At 38.6% G+C, this 20,163-nt stretch overlaps 1 protein-coding gene and 1 non-coding gene across 2 annotated transcripts in view; one reads left to right on the top strand and one right to left on the bottom strand.

The window, feature by feature from the left end:
* The window catches only part of Kif13b (kinesin family member 13B), a 160,449-nt gene that overhangs the window by 139,839 nt on the left and 447 nt on the right, over positions 1-20,163 (bottom strand). Inside the window, 1 exon segment of the mRNA XM_047548390.1 lies at positions 4,276-4,369. Within this exon segment, the coding sequence (XP_047404346.1) occupies positions 4,276-4,369 (94 nt within the window).
* On the top strand, positions 8,348-8,421 carry Trnai-uau (transfer RNA isoleucine (anticodon UAU)). The gene has a single exon. It is a non-coding gene; the product is annotated as a tRNA-Ile (tRNA).

Here is a 20,163-nt window from a genome sequence, read left to right as displayed (position 1 = left end):
AAAAATAAAAACAACTTTAAAAAGTTTAAAATTAGATAATAAATTAGCCATTCATTAGCCTTAAAAAACAATCTGTAAATATGTTACCAATGAAGATTTAGAAAACCCCAAGAATCAATCTAGAAAACTATATTGAGGGCAATTAATTCAGGGCAAGAAGGTTAATTCTAAAGATATTTAATTGTACTAGTATTACACACAGTGTAGATGTGCATAAGAAAATAAATACAATGTGTCAGTGTGTGTCCAGGACTGATCACAAGAGGCACAGGTGGATCTAGAGGATACAGGACTTTGGCCACTAAAGTAGAGAGCTTTGGAAAGGGAAGGACTCATCATTAATCTTTTCCATGTTTGATAAAAGATCCCTTTGTTCTTACCCTATCTTCACAAGAAATGTTTTGACCTGGTTTCCCAAATTAGTAGATACTAAAAAGGAAAAGCCTGGATTACACAGATTAATATTTTATTCACTAAAAACATAAAACTAGGAGAGCCTGTCTCTTTAAGAGATGGCAAGTTTGTCCTTAAGTGCCCACAACAGTATGCAACTCAATAATGTTTCTGTCCCTGGGAAGCTGAACATTTTGTAGAACTAGGAAATTTCATAATAGGCTTCTACACTTAAATACTGAATCGAATATATTTTGATTTTTAAAAAAGTACTACCTTTGTTAAGTTATACTGATAACTGAAGATATAACATGGACTACAATTTAAACACAGGTCATAATAACAATAAAAATAATACTAAGAGGGGCTGGGGAGATAGCTCAGTCGGTAGAGTGCTTGCCTTGTAAGCACAAGGCCCTGGGTTTGAACCCCAGCACCCAAAAAAATAATAATAATACTAAGAATAACAGCTAACCTTCCCACAGGATTCCTATGCACCAGCACTTTTTTTTAAGAGTGCTCTATCACTGAGCTACAACCTCAGCCCCAATGTTTTATTCTGAGAAAGGGTCTCACTAAATTGCTGAGGCTGTCCCTGAACTTAAGATGCTCCTGCCTTGGCCTCCCAAGTGGCTGGGATCACAAACACAGGCCACCACACCTGGCCCATGGGACTAATTCTAATTCATTGGATCCTCCTAACAACCTATACCCAGGCACTACTATAATCCCCACTTCACAAATGTTTTAAAATTGACATTGTTCAATTTCAAAGCATAACTTGAGTTATAGAGTACATATAATTAGCAGCTTACATTAATAGAATTGGACCATAAAAGCAAGGATATTAAAGTTTTTAAAGGAAAAAATATTAAACTGAACCCCTCTGACTTAAAATGGTTCATTCACTTTCATGCTAATTTCAAATCCCTAACTCTCTGGTTATAAATATAGCTATCTATATAGAGTCATAATTCATTATATGGATTAGTTCATATTCCACAGCAAGATGGTAATTAACCTCCTATCATTAATAAAAACTAAGCTTTTAATGTGTGGTTTCTTTCCTATTTTTCCTTGAATTTAATAAAATCAACATATGCCACTGAACATTCCAAAATTTGTTTTCTTTTCACTTTGATATTACACTTTAAAAAAAAGAAAGAGCTTCTCATAAAGTGGTGTTTTACCATACTGGTAATGTTGTTTCTTTACACGCAGGTGCCTATTATAGGAATGTGTTCAATTTATGAAAATTCATCAAGCTATATACTTTTCTGTATATGTATTAAATACTTTAATAAAAAGTTGCTTTTTTAACAACCATTTCTTAACTTTACCCCAAACCATTACATATATCCTTCTTGGAACCTGTCAATTTTAAAAGTTTTTGTTTTTGTTTTTGTTTTAATCTGAGAAAGTAATCAATGGCACCAAGTAATACTGAATTTATATTTTCAGTATGTGGAAGAACTAAAAAAAAGGAAGGCTGGGGTGTAGTTCAATGATAAAGCACTTGCCTAGCATGTGTGCCTGGGTTTAAGTCCCAGCACTAAAATTAAAAAAAAAAAAAAATTTACCTCTTATCAAAACAAAGACCATCCAAGATAGGCTACAGAATCAAAAAGTAAGATAGGCTACAGAATCAAAAAGTGCTAATTCTTGATTCTTTCACAAATCCCCAAGATTTGAAGATCGAGAAGAGAAAGGAAACATTCTTTTTAGCTTCTGAGTGCTCGTTTTACTCACAAGAACCTTGTCAGGTACACTGGTGGCAGATGATTGTACTTTCCAAAGATGGCCACAACAATACTACCTCATACCAAGTGCTTTTCTTATAATGCACACCGATTTTCTTCTGAGAAATGAATGTTTCCTCTTCTCTAAACTGTATAGAGCTTTACACCAGCCTGGAGCAAGAAAATGCGGCTGAAGTGACCTGTGGGACTCCCAAGTTGGGACATACAGGTGGAGGTGCTTCCTCCTGGCTTGGTCTCTCCCAGGACACCTGGCTTGGCACCTGCCACAACCTGTAAGTGCATGACCTGGCTTGGCACCTGCCACAACCTGTAAGTGCATGTCCTACGTGCAGCCCCAGAGACCCCTCCAGCCAAAGGGCAGTATCGACTACCAGGCCTGGTGACTGAGCCTTTTCCAGGTGATTCCAACCTCCACCTTCAAGTCTTCCAGCAAGAGTCCATCAGGTATGAGAGAGAATAGCCATGCCCTGACAGGACTCCTGGCCCACAGTAACCATGGAATGATAAGTAATTATTGCTGTATTAAACCACTACATTTGAAATAATTTGTTAGACAGCAATAAATAGCTAACACACTTCATAAATAAGGAGCACAGGTAGGTAACTGTGCCAGCAAGAAGCTGACTTCAAGTCAGTCAATAAATGAAGCCTACACTTGCTACCTTATGGTACTGCTTCCAGATTTGCTAAGTTGCCCACATTTCCGAAAAAAAGCAAGTTTTCACACTGAAAGTTCTGAAAGCAGACATCCCCCAAAAGAAATGTTACCCGGAACAAGAGTTTACCCCATTGGCAGCCTTGAAATCCCAGCACCATTTTTGACATAACTACCCTTCACACCCTAATTACAGCATATCCCATAGTCCTCATAGCTGAAGATTCTTAAATACTTCATATAAATAATACATATTTACACACACTTTATAAAGCACTTTACCAAAAAAAAAAAAAAAAAAAAAAAAAAAAATCACTTTACCGATCACTAATTAACTTGATCTTTAGGGGAAACCTCTCTCTGAGATAGATAAGGCAGGCATCAAACAGAGGAGGTTCAAAAAGTTGAAAATAACTAACAACAACAACAACAACACAGGGAGGAAGTATTTGTCTCAGATTTTCTGACTTCACACCCAGCGCTCTTTTCAACTCAACTCAAAAGAAACTCTGTGCAGGGCCACACACTGCACTGCCTTTGTGACGCTATGGAGTATCCACTGTGTGCAAAGCACCACATCAGTAAGTCTCTCCTCTGGCCTCTCCACATCCAGAGTCAGGACAAAAGCACCTCTGAGACAGCCGATCTTCACAAAATGACTGTCCTTCCTACTTGGACCCACTCTCAACCTTGCCAACCAACGACCATTCCACCTTCCTCAATCACAAGACTGAAAAACTGTCAAAGACAATATTGTACTGACAAAAGTACAGGCCAAATTTCCTTGTCTGCCTCCCAGGTTTTTGGTGATCTAATCCCAATTTAGTTGATCAAATTCATTTCCCTCCATTTACTAAGAAAACCCAAACTAATCTCTTCATTCCTTCTCCAACTCACTTTCTTCCTCTCCCTTCCATTTACACTCTCATCAAGATCTAGGAGTGCCATCAAGTGCTCGCCCTAATCTCTGACAGTCTCTTCTCTCAAAGACTTAAAATCAACTACAAAACCAGAACAAACCTATAATGACAACTTGGATTACAGTCAACAAGCATCTGAAGGAGGGGCATCCCCGCTAGTCACAAGATGGCCCTCACCAAGGGAGCACTGAGCCAGGACAGACAGGGCTTGCCCTGGCAGAAGTTAATGGTGCCCTCACTAAGCGATGGCCTAACAGCCTTCCCATGCCCCTTCTTCCTCTTTGATCCCAATCCTTCCGAGCCCGCTGCTTCCAAAAGCCTTCCTCGACTACCCCAGAACCTTAAACACCTTGTCTTCATGCACAAGCCCTTCTGCCTCCAACACACATCTTGGCCCTTACTCACCCTCCACAGTCCACAACCCCTCCACCTGAGCAGACTCCTGGAGGACAGCAGTGACTCCACACTGAGCACACCAAATTCCTTCAAGTGAACTCAGCTTGGTCATTTAAAAATCCATTGAACATAGCATTGCTTCGTAACTTACCGGGCATCTCCTTTGGAAAGATTCGTATTCACAGGATTAAGAATAACCTTGTTTGCATCAACATCCACCACACATTTGGTATGCAAATCAATTTCTGCAGATTGAAAAAAAAAAAAAAAAACAAGATAAATAGGCATTTTGGAAATAATTTATCTTGGAAAAGCATTTGACAAACATTCAAAACTCTCGGTTGGGTTAAAAAAAAAATTCCAACACTCTTTCATGATAAAAACACTCACCAAACTAGAAATAGAAATTTCTCAGCCCATTAGAAGGTATCTATGAAAACCCACCACTAACGCCACACCCAATGGTGAAGAACTGAACAGCTGAACATCCAATTTTGGGAATAAGAAAGGATGTTTACTACCAACTTCTAGTCAACGCAGTACTAGATATTCTAGTCAGGGCAGTTAGGCGAGAAAAATAAAAGGCATCCAGACTGGAAGGGAAGAAGTAAAACTACCTCTGTTGTAGATGATATGATCTTGTACAGAGAAAAGCCTACAGAATGCACAAAAAAAATTATTCAGATAAACACATTCTGCAAGGCTATAAGCACAAAAATAAAATATAAAAATCAACTATGTTTCTATACAAAAGCAATGAAAAATCTGGAAATGAAATTAAGACCATTTCATTTGTAATACCATCAAAATATAAAAAGGAATAAATTTAACAGAAATCCAAGAATTATACACTGAAATTCCAAAACATTGTTGAAAGAAACTAAAAACTTAAATAAATGAACAGAAATCTTACGTTCATAAATTAAAAGACTTCATACTGCTTAAATGGCGATACTCTCCAAATCCATAAGATTCAAGACAGGGGCTGGGACTACAGCTCAGTGATAGAATACATGCTTAGCACGCATGAGGCCCTGGGTTCAATACGCAGTATCAAAGATTCAAGGAAATCCACATCAGAAACCTAGCTTGCTTTTTTGTAAAAGTCAACAAGTTGAACTGGAGTGTAGTTCAGTGGTGGAGCACCTACCTAGCATGTGTGAGGCCTTGGATTCAATCCCCACCACAGAGGGGGAGGGGAGGGGAGGGGAAAGAAGAAAAGAAAGGCAAAAGATCCAGAACAGCATAAACAGTCTTGAAAAAGAGAAGGGAAAAAAAAAATCCCTCACACTCCCCTATTTCAAAATACTACAAAGCTACAGTAACAAAGACAATGTGGTACAATATATAGTCCAATGGAATAGAATTTTAAGTCCAGGATTTTGACAAGGGTGCCAAGACAACACAATGGGAAAAGAACAGTTTTTTACAATTGGTGCTGGGACAGTGAATATCCACACACCAAAGAATGAAACTAGAATCCTATCTCACTCCACACTCGAAAATTAATGATGGCACAGGAAGAAGAAGGAAAAAAAACTCCAAATGGATGAAAAATCTAAATGCAAGAGCTAAAACTATAAAACTCCTAAAAGAAAAACAGAAGCAAAAATCCATATGACCCTGGCTTATGTGTAAGTAGTTTCTCATAACAACAAAAGCACAAGTAACGCTGGGCGCCAGTAATCCCAGTGGCTCAGGAGGCTGAGGCAGGAGGTTAGTGAGTTCAAAGCCAGCCTCAGCAAAAGCAAGGCACTAAGCAACCCAATGAGACCCTGACTATAAAGAAAATACAAAATAGGGCTGGGGATGTGGTTCGAGGTTTGGTACCTGAGTTCAATCCCCGGCACCAAAAAAAAAAGCAGAAGCAACAAAAGGAAGAAAAATTGGACCTCATCAAAATTTAAAACTTTCATGCTTCAAAGGACACCATCAAGAGAGAAAAAGACAACATACAGAATATATGTATGATTTACAAATCATACATCTAATAAGGCACTCCCATCAGAATGAAGAATTCTTCCACTTCAAAAATGCAAACACTATTAGAAATCGTCGATTTTTTAAATGGGCAAAGAAACAGAATAGACATTTCAAAAAAATACAAAAATGCCTAAAAAGTACAAGAAAAGATGCTCAACATCAACATCATTAAATGTTGGGAGAATACAAGCCAAAACCACAGTGAAATACCCCTTCACGTTCCCTAGGGTACTATAATCAGTAAACAGACAATAAAAAATGCTGGCAAGGATGTGGAGAGATTAGAACCCTAGTGCATTATGATAGGAACATAAAGGATGTGATCATTTGAAAAAAGTTTGGTTAGAGTTTCCACATAACCCAGCATTTCCACTTCTAGATATATATCCAAGAGAAATGACAAACTATGTCTACACACAATCTTACATACAAATGTTTCCCACGGTGTTTTTTAAACAAAATAGAGTAAAAACAGTCCAAATGTCCATCAAGTAATGAATGGACAAATGTGATGGGTCCAAAGAATGGAACATTATTCAGCAATAAAGATGAATTAAGTACTACACAAGTGACAACCTGGATGAAGTGTACACCAAGTTAAAAAAGCCACTCACAAAAGGCCAAAGACAGTGAGGTTCCACTTAGTTTGAATGTCCCATATAGGAAATCTAAAGAGCCAGAAAAGAGTTCAGTGGTTGTTTAGCACAGAGGAAAGACTGCTCCTGGGTGCAGTTTTCTTTTGAGGGTAATGAAAATGTTCTAAAATTGATTGTGTTGATGGATGTACAAAAGTGGGCTTATAAAAAAGCCTGAATTGGGTACAGTGTTTGAGATGTGAATTTTATCTCAATACTACTGTGTTAGAAAGAAGAGACTGCATGTTTACTTCCCATACTTTAATACTCTTATACTTGTCTGCACCAAGTATGAAACTGTTTCTGTTGGTCACATCTCCACTGCCAAAAGATAAGCTCCAAGGAAAGGAGCTATACTACAGTGGAGTCACATTAGTGTTTTCCAAAGAACCTTAGCCAAATGTCAATGTCATAATCACTGTAAAGTACTTCTACTGTCAGGAAGGGTAATTTTAAAAATTTCATTTAAACTTACATAACAAATGCAAAACAAAAACATTCCTCTTTCTGGCTCCAACTTAACTTTTCTAATATCAGTTATTCTACTTTTATTACCAAAGAAATATTTGAGAAATGCAAAAAGGTTACTGGTTTTTTGTTTTTGTTTTTGTTTTGTTTTTTTTAAGCCAATACATTTTCAGGCAAAAAGAATCTCAAAAAAAAAAAAAAAAGGAAAAAGAAAAAGAAAAATGAAAAAAAAACTTTAGAGCTGTTTTACCTAGGTAGGCTACAATGTTCTACCATGATCAACTAGCTTTATAGTCTATTTGAAATGCTTTAAGTCACCTCTAGCCTGTGACAGAAAAGCTTCAGGAAAGTCTTAGCGGCACTGCAGCAACCTTTCAAACCTGCAATTACTTCTTTGCTTCCTTAGGCCCAGAGCTTGAGAAAGTGTGCAATCATCATGATTTGTTAATATTGCTTAATGGCATCTGACCATACTGTATTAGCTGGCCTCTTACAGGCAAATCTACATTATATACAAATGTATCACCAACTGTCCGGAAATTCTGTGACTCAGAACCTACTATCTCACCACCCACCACAAATTTAGTTGTTAGTTTCTTGCAAGAGAGTTTGGTCTCAGCAGAGGAGCTGCACATTTAGATTTATAAAATGCATGCCTGAAAAAAATGGGTGTTCATCAAATATTTTCTCCTACAATAGTCATTACCTTCATTTCAAAGGATCTTGAACTGAGAAGGGGTCTAGGCCTTCTCCTTCAGCATCTGTCTTAACACCTCCTCCCTCTTTCTCACCACTGCTTGCCACTTACACCAAGTACAGCAAATAATTTGGAAGGATCAAATGATGTTATTAAGGAACCAAACTCTGAAAAGCCCTATGTAATGCAAAGAATCACCTATTGCTAATACCTCTAACCTAAATTTACTTTGTCCTACCCATGGCAACACTTACCCCTGCATCTAACACCTATCACCAATGGTCTTTAGTATGTAAACAACTCTCTTCACTTCTGTACTAACTCAGGGTTTAACAAATTTTCACCCCAACTCTGTTAATTGGCTGACAGATACTGAGAAGGCTTTTCACAGGACTGTTAAGAATATGTAGGGGTAGGCCATCTAGGACACATATCCGGGCTGGGGATATAGCTCAGCTGGTAGAGTGCTTGCCTTATAAGCACGAGGCTCTGGGTTCAATCCCCAGCACCACAAAAAAAAAAAAAAAAAAAAGGACACATACCCAAGCAAATTAAGTGAGATGTGAAGAGAGCATACCCAAGCAAATTAAGCGAGATGTGAAGAGAGTTTAAGGGTCAGATATAAGGAAAGCATTTTAGTATAAAATGCTACAGCTAGTGTACCCACAAATGAAATGCTGGTTGAATTAAATTATATTGCTACACAATTCTAAATAGAACACTCCAGGAAAAACTTTCATTCTACACTGCCTAAAAAAGCAATTCAGCAATTAAATAGCACAGTTAAAAAGTTAAGTCTTAATTTTAATCTAAAACACACACACACACACACACACACACACACACACACACATCCTACCAAAACTCCAAAAGTTAAACATCTTCCTCTTAGTTTGGAACAATGCTTAGATTAAAAAGATAAGAACCTAGCTGCTATGCACTGCCTTTGTAAAAATAGCAAAAGATAGCACTACAGTACACCCATGTTCACAGCAGCTCTATTCACAATTTCCAAAGGTGGCAGCAACCCAAGGGTCCAACGCTGAATAAACAATCAGAATGGGGTAAATACACATATGGGAACAGCATTCAACCTTCAAAAGGAAAGAAATTCTGGTGCAATGCTACAATCTGGTTGAAGCATGAAGACTATGCTAAGTGAAATGAGCCAATCACAAGATGACCAATGTTTCTCAATTCCCTTACATGAGGCACCTAGTGCAGTCAAATCAGAGACAAAGAGCAGAATGGTGGTGCCAGTGGATGCCTCCTTTATGCCTAAAGGAGGGTTGAGAGTTAGTTTCTAATGACTGTGGAGTTTCAGTTTTGGAAGGTGAAAACAGTTTGGATGTGAATGATGGTGGATAGTGACACAATAATGTAAATACACTTAATGCCACCGAACTGTACACTTAAAAATAGTTAAAAGAACAAATGTTATATATACTTTGCCACAATTTTAAAGCACTAAAAACTCATTATTATAATAAGTAACACAGGGACAACAGTTTATTCAGAGTGAAGCTTAAAATAATGAGATTGGAATTTAATTACTACTATGTCTGAAAATCAATTAAATACCAGTCATCTGAAGCATGACTATAAGCTTATGTTATGACCACTCAAGTTTTATAGTACTCAGAACCATTAATGTGTGGGAGATACTCATCAGTCCAAAGAAAAACAGAAAGGTAGGTTAATTTACAACATCAAAGCCCATACTATTATTACCCAAACAGGATGCCTTTCCAGGTCAAATTTTTCTTGATAAATATTAAAATAACCAACAGCTGACAACTTGGCTTATTCAGCCTGCATATTAGTCACCTTGTAAAAGTGAGCAATAATTTTAAACAAGTCTTTCTTCACTGTACAAATCAGCTATGGCTTGCACCCCAGTGACCTCATTGTAAAACATGGGCAGGGCCTGAGAGACTCCCCTTACATAACTCATGCTCCATCTGGGGAAATGCATCATTCACAGACTGGACAAAATAAATGAGTTGCCCATTTCGTAAACTGCTTTTATGATTCTCAAAAAAAATGAATAATAATTGCCAAAACAAATCTACTATCCAGAAAGGAAGGTGTACCTTCCTTCATCTATCACTCAAGTTCCTAAAAGTTAACTATAACTTACTCTTAAATTTACTAGGGTCAATTTTTTAAATGAAGATAATAGGCCAGGTATATGGTGCACACCTAAAATTTCAGGGACTCAGAAGGCTAAGGCGGGAGAATCAGGTCAGCCTCAGCAACTTAGGGAGACTGTCTCAAAATAAAATTTAAAAAGGAGCTGAGGACGTAGCTTAGTGGTAAAGTTCCCCTGGGTTCATTCTTAGTGCCACAAATATATATATATATATATGATAATAAATTATTTATAAAATTTATTCTTTTTTTTTTTTTTTTTTTTGCGGTACTGGGGATTGAACCCAGGGCCTTGTGCTTGCAAGGCAAGCACTCTACCAACTGAGCTATCTCCCCAGCCCATAAAATTTATTCTTTAAAAAGCAAATTGCATGCCATACAGGTCCTATTTTCAAGTAATTTATGTCACTTAGCCAATACTTTTACGTGTATACATATGTTCATGTAAGTAAAATATTCACTAATATTTCATGTACAAAGATCTTACTATACCAATTGGAATGTAACAGTTATACTGGTAGAACAAGGAATATGGTTTATATTTCTTTACTTGTTGCTTTGGACACCCCTTTTTATTGCAGTCTGCTTACCCAAGGGAAGAAAAAAAATAGGTGATGCCATGTAAGTAAAAAGCAAATTGAACTTGGGAGGCTGAGACAGAAGGATCAAAAGTTCAAGGTCTGCCCAGGCAACTTAGCAAGACTCCATCTCAAAATAAAAAAATAAAAAGGGATGGGAATGTAGCCCAATGGTAGAGTACTCCTGGGTTCAATCCAGTACTGCAAAAAACAAACAAAAAAATTAAAATTTTAAATTTTAAAAAGCAAATTGCTCTTTTACTCTTTAGAAAAATATGTAAAATATTATAATCACCACCTTAATATTTTTACCAGTGAACATGAAATATATTCAATAAATGTAAGATAAAAACATAACAGCTCTAATATGGTTAATACAAAGGTGGAAGAAATGAAGGAAAACACAGGATGGGGTGCCAGATAGGGGAGGAGAGGTTACAGTGTGAAAATAATTATAATTATCTTACATAGCCCCAAACACAAAATGTGCACACTCAAAAAACTAATCTTAGAGGACTAAGAAATAGGTATTTAGAAACTTGCAAGACAGGGATGAGAATGTAGCTTCAGTGGTAAAGCATTTGCCTAGCATGTAAAAGATGATGGGTTTGATACCCAGCACCACAAAAAATAAATAAATAAAAATAAAAACTTAAATGAATCAGAACAGCCAAAAGGAAAAAAAAATCTTGAAAAAGAAAATCAAAGTCAGAGGACCCATACTCCCAAATATAAAAACTTACTAGAAAACAACAGTAACCAAGACAATGTGGCACTATCACAAAGATAGAAAGATAAATAGACAGACTAATGGAATGGAAGTGAGAGTCCAGAAATATAACCTGGAAATACAAGTCACATTTATGGTCAACTAATTTGGACAAAGGTACCAAGACAGTCTGATGGAGGAAAGGACAGACTCTTATTTTAACAAATGGTACTGGGACAACTGGATATCCATGTGCAAAAGAATGAAGGTGGGCCCTATCTCACACAACACGCAAAAATTAACTCCAAATAGATGAAAGAGCCAAAACTAGAAAACATAAGTGTAAGTCCACACGACCCTGGGTTAAGTAATGGCTTCTTGGGTATAACACCAAAAGAATAAGCAACAAACAGTAATTTGGACTTCATCAAAATTACACATTTTGTGATTTAAAGAGTGAAAAGGTGATCAAACAACTAGAGAAAATGTTTATGAATCACATATCTGATAAGGGAATGGTATCCAAAATACATACACAATTCTTACAACTCAATAGTAAAAAGGTGCTAGGTATTGAACCCAGGACCTTGTGTGTGCTAAGCACATACTCTACCACTGAGCTTCATCCCCAGCCCAAGGACAGGATTTGAACAAAGATCTCTCCAAAGACACACAAATGGTCAATGTGTGTATAAGAAGATGCTCAACATTATTATCCACCAGAGAAATGCAAATCAAACAAGATCCACTCCACACCCACTAGGATGGCAATAATCAAAAAGGGAAACAGGATCTGGGGGTGCAGCTCTGTAAGAGAGGGCAGGCCTAGCATGCATAAGGTCCTGGGGTTCAATGCCCAGCACTGGGGGAGGAAAACAGTGGGGGGTTGGAGGGGACAGACAATAACAAGTAAAAGCAAGGATGCTGAGAAATCAGAATCCTCATACATTCCTGCTGGGAATGTAAAATGGTGCACTTATTTTGGAAAAAAGATTAGCAGTACCTCAAAAGTTAAAGTTACTACACAACCAAGCAACTCCACTTCTATAAATATGCACCAAAGAAAAATGAAAATGTCTACAAAAACCTGTGCACAAATTTTCATGGCAGCATTATTCATAGTGGCTAAAAGTAGAAACAAACCAAATACTCATCAATTGATTAATGGATAAACAAAATGTGTCATATCCATATAAGGGAATATTTTTCAGATGTAAAAAGAATGATGCATTGATACATGCTAAAACATTAATAGACCCTAAATGCACTGGTATATGAAAGAAGTCAGGTAAGAAAGTCTACAGGTTCTATCATTCCATTAAAAGGAAAGCCAGAATAGGCACATCCATAGAGACAGAAAACAGATTAGTGGTTGCTAGAGGCTGAGAAAGGTAGGGTGGAGATGGAAAATACTGTGAATGGGTACAGGGTTCTCTTCAGGGTGAAGAAAATGTTCTGAAATTACTTAATTGTAATAGTTGCATGACTCTGGAAGTATCCTAAGAGATATATTTTTGGTATGTGAACTATATTTAATAATAGAACTGGCTGTGGTGGCACCTTACTATAAACACAGCTCTTCCGGAGGCTGAGGCAGGAACATCGATTAACGGAGTTCAAGGCCAACTGAGCAACACAGTGAGACCCTATCTCAGAAATATAAGAAAAAAAGGAAATTTTAAAAACAGAAAAACTTGAAAGAATGACCCCACTATCCTTACAAATATGGTTAGAGTTCTTAGCCACATTTCTCCACAATACTCTGAAGATCCCGATCACCCAATTCTCTAATTTCCTCACATTCTACCTCATTAAGAAAATTAAGCCCTCCAAGACTTTCCCATTATAGAATTATCCTCTACTGGATTTAAAAAAAAAAAAAAAAAATGTCCTTCCCTATTGGGACTTGTTTAACAAGTCTCAAACATCACCCAGACTTTTTAAAAAAATTAAAAGGGCTTAACTACCTACACCTCTCCACATCACTCCTTACCCTCCAGGTGGAGCTTCCTGGAGGAACATTCAGGAAGACTCACTGCCACCCTGTTGGCAAGCCCACTTACTCCACCCACTGCCAACACCCCACCACTAATTCATTCATGTGAAATTATTCTGAAAACCATCATCAACTGCCATGATGCCAAACCACTGGCCCGGATTCAGTGTTAACACACTGGCTATTCCTGTGACATTTGACAGACCATTGTTTGATACATTTTTATCTCCCTGGGCTTCCTAAACACTGCTTTCATCTTATTCTCCTCAGGTCTCTCTTCTGGGGCTCTGTGACCTCCTGCTTCACACAGGCTTTAATGTGAAGTTCTACCTTCTACCTACAAAAATGACTCCTAATCTCCACGTATGTATCTCCAGCCCCTTAGTTTCCAACTCATACACAAGTCTTTTGGATCCATCCAACCTCTGCATTCAGACACCCAGCACTCCACATGCTGCTGCGTTTCCTCCAGGTGTGTCCTTATCTTATTCATAGTTGAAGGCACAGTACGCCGCATGTACACACTGACTAAAGACTGCTGAGTGTCAGAACAGGACTCCTCGTATCACTTGCCTCTCCCACACTTCTGATCTCAGTTAATGACACCAACGCTCACCTAGTCATCTAAATCAAAAACTGCAGTGGCTCCGCAGGCTCAGTGTTCCTCAGAGGCAACACAGAACCACTTCATTTGTGGCATCCACCTGAACTCCTCCACCCCACCCCAGTGGGACCTGGAGGCAAGGGGAACTGCTCATGCTGCTTGCTGTGTCACTCTCAAATCCTATCACAACATTGTCTTATAATGAACTCACCTGTGACCTCTTGTCACCAAGAAGACAGTGAGCTCCAATGGTCTAAGACTTTGACTTATGCTTCTAGTGCACCCTGCGCATTTCAGGACTGCCCGGTCTCTTTAAAGATCATACCGCCCTATATACAATGGAATATTACTCCACCATAAAGAATGATAAAATTATGGCATTTGCAGGCAAATGGATGAAATTGGAGAATATCATCCTAAGTGAGATAAGTCAATCTCAAAAAACCGAAGAACTAATGATCTCGCTGATAAGCGGATGATGACATATAATGGGGGGTGGGAGGGGTTAGCGTTAGGGTTAGTATTAGGTTTAGGGTTAGGGTTAAGGAGAGTGGCAAGAATGGAGGAAAGAAGGACTGTATAGAGGGAAAAGAGGGGTGGAAGGGGTGGGGGGAAGGAAAAAAATAACAATGAATCAAACAACATTACCCTATGTAAATTTATGATTACACAAATGGTATGCCTTTACTCCATGTACAGAGAAACAACATGTATCCCATTTGTTTACAATAAAAAAAAAAGATCATAACGTCCGATGCAGTATTAAAAGCACAGGCTTTGACAGAAGGCTCCAAAATACTGGTTTTATAATCCTAGGAATGTTAATTAACTCTCTGAAATTGTGGTAAATAGAAATTCTACTATTACCTTTAAAAGACTGGTGTGAAGAATAAGATAATGTATAAAAAGCACTGAAATCAGTCAGGAGCTGTGGCACTCACCTATAATACCATCTATTTGGGAGGCAAGGCCAGCCTGGGCAAATGTAGTGAGACCCCTGTCTCAAAACAAAAAAATAAAAAGGGTGGGGGATATAGCTCAGTAGAGCACTTGCCTAGCACACACAAGGTCAATCTCCAGTATCACTAAAACAAAAACAAAAAGAAAGCACTGAACACTATAGCTCACAGACAGAATGGAAAGCTCTCGGGACTAGAGGTGTAGCTCAATGATAGAGAACATGTTCAACATGCAAGAAGCCCTAGGTTCAATCCCCAGCAGAGGAGAAGAGAAAGATCCCAAAAAAGTAGCCAATGGGCCTGGGAGTTTGATCAGAAGTACAGCACTTGCCTAGCTCTGGGTTTGAGCCCCTAAAACATGAAAAGAAAGGGCAAAAAGTCACTCATTTTTTTCTTCAACTGACAGTGTTGAACTGGATGGATTAGCAGACAGCATTTTCTAAAGCTACCCACAGCTCTGAGAGTGAAAGCCCAGCACCACCATCACGGATCTGCCTCCCATGGACCCATCTTCCATACTTCTCCAGAGAGCACTTGCTCATCCCAGCCAAGATTTTTTTAAGAACACATTCTGCTGAAAACAAGGGAAGCAATCAGCTAGCACTGAGATCAATAAATCCATTTCCACTCAATAAACACCTCAATCCATCTCCTTAAGTAATAGTTTCGTCAGTGGTTTCTTCCATCTTCAGAACTTAAGAGGTGGAAAAGTCGGCCATTACTCAAGGCTTTATGGAGGTAATGGGGCAAATGTTAATGCCAATTTCAACGAAATTCCATATTATAAACGTGTACCTTCACAGAAAGCCTCTGGTTTATGTGTATAAATCCAAATTTCAGTCCACTGAGTTGACAGTAGAAACAATATCGTAATGCATGTGTGTCCCTCCACCATTGGCATGAGGTAGACACCAGTAAAACAAGCATCCACAGCCATGCTCAGCTCCACATGTCAGTGACCTCTCTGAAAAGGCTGAAGAACCACTGACAGATCCTGCATCAAAGACACCTTCCCTGTCCCTTCATTCCCTAAGGACCACCGATCTTCACTCAGTGCCAATCTTTAAGCTTCCTCCCGCCTCCTCAGTTTTACCAGGCTTTCATTTCATGACTGCTCGCTTGATGTTGACCCTGTCGGCTTCATTTTCACCTCATGCTTTTTAAGTCCTACCCAGCTATGGTGGGAATCAGTCATCTACCTAGGCTTCTGATCTTGTTTCAGGATCGAGCAGTCTTTCTCCTTCATGGCTTTGTCTGCACAAAGTTCTTAAAAAAAGCTAAGCAGAGCACACAGCCGAGCCACCCTAGAACCAGACTTCTGGCCTAGCTAGCTACCATACAGGAAGCCCTGCAACTGGTATGACCTTTTTATCCCATCATTCTCCAGCCAACCTTGAAGAATCCTTCCAGGCAGGTGAGTCTTGTCCTCTGCTGACTAAACTTGCCAAACTCATCCTCATCTCTCTGCTTTGCTCCCAAACCATACCGCCTCCTCAGAGAACCAAGGCCCTTCCCTCTCACCATGCACTCATTCCAAACATTGTCTTCCTCCAGGAAGTCTCTCTCACCAAAATTCTCTGCCCTTGTGAAATCCCTACTCACCAGGCCTGTAGAAATCTCTCTCTCTTCTAAATTCCTATACTTTCCTGTCACTCACCTGGCACTTAATAACTAGCAGTTTGCTATAGTTGTTTACCTTTTAATCTTATCTTTTCACGTATTTCCTCATGAGCATGAGCCATAAAGCAAACTTTAAAAAAAATGAATACAACAATAGTAGGCAATACCAAGAAATTTTAGGAAATAAAATCGCCCTAACAAAACAACATCATTTTTCATGCTTCTTTCTAGCTCTGGCCCCCTCCTGTACATACTTTTACATGATAATAGCAACACCAGTGGATTCAGACTTACACATGTGCTTCCAGTCTTCCTTGTTAAGTGGTTGTGATCACCACCACCTTTAATGGCTATCAGTTACTCCACTGCTACTAGACCATGATTTACTGAAGCACTGACTCCATTAGACATTATTATATACTTCTTTGTGTCTTTTATTACATCAAGTATAGCAAAATACAAAGTGAACTTGTTTCAAATACCCACTGAAATAAATTTATTGCTCATGTTCCCTAACATCTGAAACAATCCATTTCACTTTTTCTCTCTGACTCAACTTCTAGATTTGTTTCATTCACTTACACAAATGTTTTTTCCAAACACGTTTTATATCATTTATTTTGGAAGTCAGTTTTACACATATTAAAACAAGAGCAGTCCCTTGATTGAAGAGTCCAAGCATTCTAATACAAGATAGAAACCTGGCAGGAACTCAGTAAATGCTCACTTACCTATTAAATATCTTTTAAACCACCTGAAGTCACAAAATGTCAAATTACTGGAGGGCATCACTCATCTAATAATGTCAATTATGCTTGTAAAACTTTCAGCTCATTTAATGATTAGACTGGTTAATAATGTTGGACAGCTGTTCTCTATGGTATAGGAAAGCACACAAAATTGTCTGCTGAGTTGCACAGTCTCAAAGACAACATGAGAAGACATACAATAGCTGAAAATGGAACTTCAAGATCTTGTGATAAAAGGTTACCCCTTTTCTTTGGCTGTTTGGCTTCAGATTTCAGATGAAGAAAAACAAAAAGTCGTAATGTTCAAACTATGTACAATCACGTATGCATGTGAGCACAAACTGGAGTGGAAAGAAGAAAAGCTGTTAGGATAGAGGAGGATTATTTTTCTATTTTGTGTTTTGTTAGGAAAATGTTAAAATTTGTTAGAGGGTTGGGGATATAGCTCAGTTGGTAGAGTGTTTGCCTTGCAAACACAAGGCCCTGGGTTCGATCCCCAGCACTGGAAAAAAAAAAAAAATCGTAACTAGAAAGACATTTTTGACAAATTTATTTTGACAAATTCTTGCTATTATTGAATTGGGGCTTAATGCTTAATATTCAAGTAACTTAAGTTTTCCAAACCGCATAGAGTTTAGCAGGAAGACTGAAGCTCTTACTTCCATGATAAATGTTAAATAATAATCCAACCAACCACCTTAGGACTTGAACACCTGCAATGGATCAGACACTGAATCACAGGAAGAAATTAAAAATGCACCAAAGGTTTCTGCAAATCTTCAAACTTTCCTCAAAAGACAGCTAATATGAGTCCAAGTATCAAAGTCTAAAGTAAAACCACGTCACTGTGACCCATTCTCATCTCTGTCCTCAATGTGATTTCTCAGGCTGCTTCCCGAATTTATATGCCATGACAAACAACCAGAACTAAAGGGGACTATCTGCCATAATTATATCCTATCGCTTCATACATTAATTTTTCCCAAAAGTAATAACTGTTCAAAGTAATATGATTCTTTTCAAAATTATTAGAAAGGAATATGAGCTTTAGCCTTTTTATATGAACTAGAAAACAATTTTAAAAGTCACTGACTTTAAAATTCTACATTGTATTCTATAATAACCTTCAAAAAGTTATGCAATTCAAGAAAAAAATAGGAAAAGAACCATATTTAATCATCTGTGGTGATCACTGAAAAGAAGTCCATGTGTGTCAGGAAAGATAAGGCTAGGAAAGAGGGCACTAAAGGAGCTGAGGGGGGCAGTCCACCATAAATAATGCACTTCTATTATAGGGCCATGAAACCTAAGTGTAACATTTAATTTTAAAATGGGTTCAACCTAAGAAATAACCAACTCCCTCTCCAAAGCTAAAATTATGATTCTATGCATTCCTCAAAACTCAGATATTGAGCCTGGCCTAGTGGCACAAGCCTACACTCGAAGTGACTCAGGAGGCTGAAGCAGGAGAATCCCAAGTTCAAGGTCTCTGCAACTTAGGCAGATCCTATTTCAAAATAAAAAAATAAGAAGGGCTGAGGATATAGCTCAAAGGTAGAGTGCCCCTGGATTTGATCCCCAGTACCTCAAAAGAAAAAAAAAATTGATGGAACCATCATTGCAATCTTATTAATGACAATTTAAAAATAAAAAGGATAGTATCTCTCCTCAAAAAGTGAAACCAATGGGGAAGACAAGGAGGAAGAGAGAAGGGCTCTAAATATCAAGCCTAGTTCTTTTGTGGTGGTTGGTTAGTTGCCTCTTTTTTAGCATCTGACATTTCCAAGTTTTGTTTTTGTTTTGTTTTGTGAAAAGAAAATTTGAAGAATGTGCTAAAAAAAATCTTTTCAGAATCAATTCCCAGATAAATGGTATTTCATTTGACTTGGGTTTATTTTAATGATTGTGATGATGATAAACTTGAAGTGAATTAAGTGTTGCCTAAATATGTAAAACACAGAAGCTTCAGAAAACTTCTGAGTTCCAAGAAGTTACTTCATTTTGTCAGAGCTAGGAATTTGGAAGGTGGAAGGAAAACAAACCATGCAGTAGCTGAGAATTTGAGGCAATTAAGTCCTTAGGGGGAAACTCAGGTGATAGCCTTGAGCAGCCCTGGCAGGAACAGGTGGAAAAACCAATTCCAAGAGAGAAACCAACTTTCAACCAACAGCAGGACAAATCAACAAGGCATACCTCAACAGACTGACCTGTGTATCTCAATGTACAGGAGAGAGTAAAGAGAAGGGAAACAGCTTCAACTATGTAGAATAAAACACTTGATTCTGAACACAGAAGTTGTTTAAAAAAAAAAAAACTTGGAAAATGATTCTGGTACTTAGAAATGATTCTGATTAATCACAGTCTTATCAATTGCCAAGTCATCTCCTGGGACTATAACAGAGATCCCAGCAACACGACCTTCCTTTTATAAGGCGTTTCCAAACGTCTTATCTCATTTAAAGGAACCTGCCGGGTGAGGCTGCTGAAGTATCAAAGGCAAGACCGGCCCACCTCCCTCCTGACTGGGCGCCGGGCGCCCCTCCGCCGACTGTCAGAAGACACTCCGGCGTGCTCGGTTTATCTGCCTTCTCTGCCCTCCCCACAGACTTGGGAGAAGGTCTGAAAGATACAATTTCACAAGAATCTTGGCACCTAAACTATTTATTGTTGTGAGACGACGAGCATGACTTCAAGCAAAAGCGAAAATTTCCCAACCGTCCCAACACAGAAAAAGGCATCTCCTCCCGCAGCCCGCCGCACCGCGCCGCCGCCGCCGGAGCGCGCAGGTTGAGCGCCGAGGGGGACCGCGCGGGCAGCGCCCCTCCGAGCGTCCCCAACTCCGGGCGCCGTCCCGGGCCGCGGGCCCAGGGGTGCGGGCAGAGCGGGGCGC

Source organism: Sciurus carolinensis, chromosome 4 (assembly GCF_902686445.1).
Source record: "Sciurus carolinensis chromosome 4, mSciCar1.2, whole genome shotgun sequence".
Taxonomy (NCBI): domain Eukaryota; kingdom Metazoa; phylum Chordata; class Mammalia; order Rodentia; family Sciuridae; genus Sciurus; species Sciurus carolinensis.
Note: the sequence above shows the minus strand (reverse complement) of the source record. Positions and strands in the feature narration are given on the sequence as shown.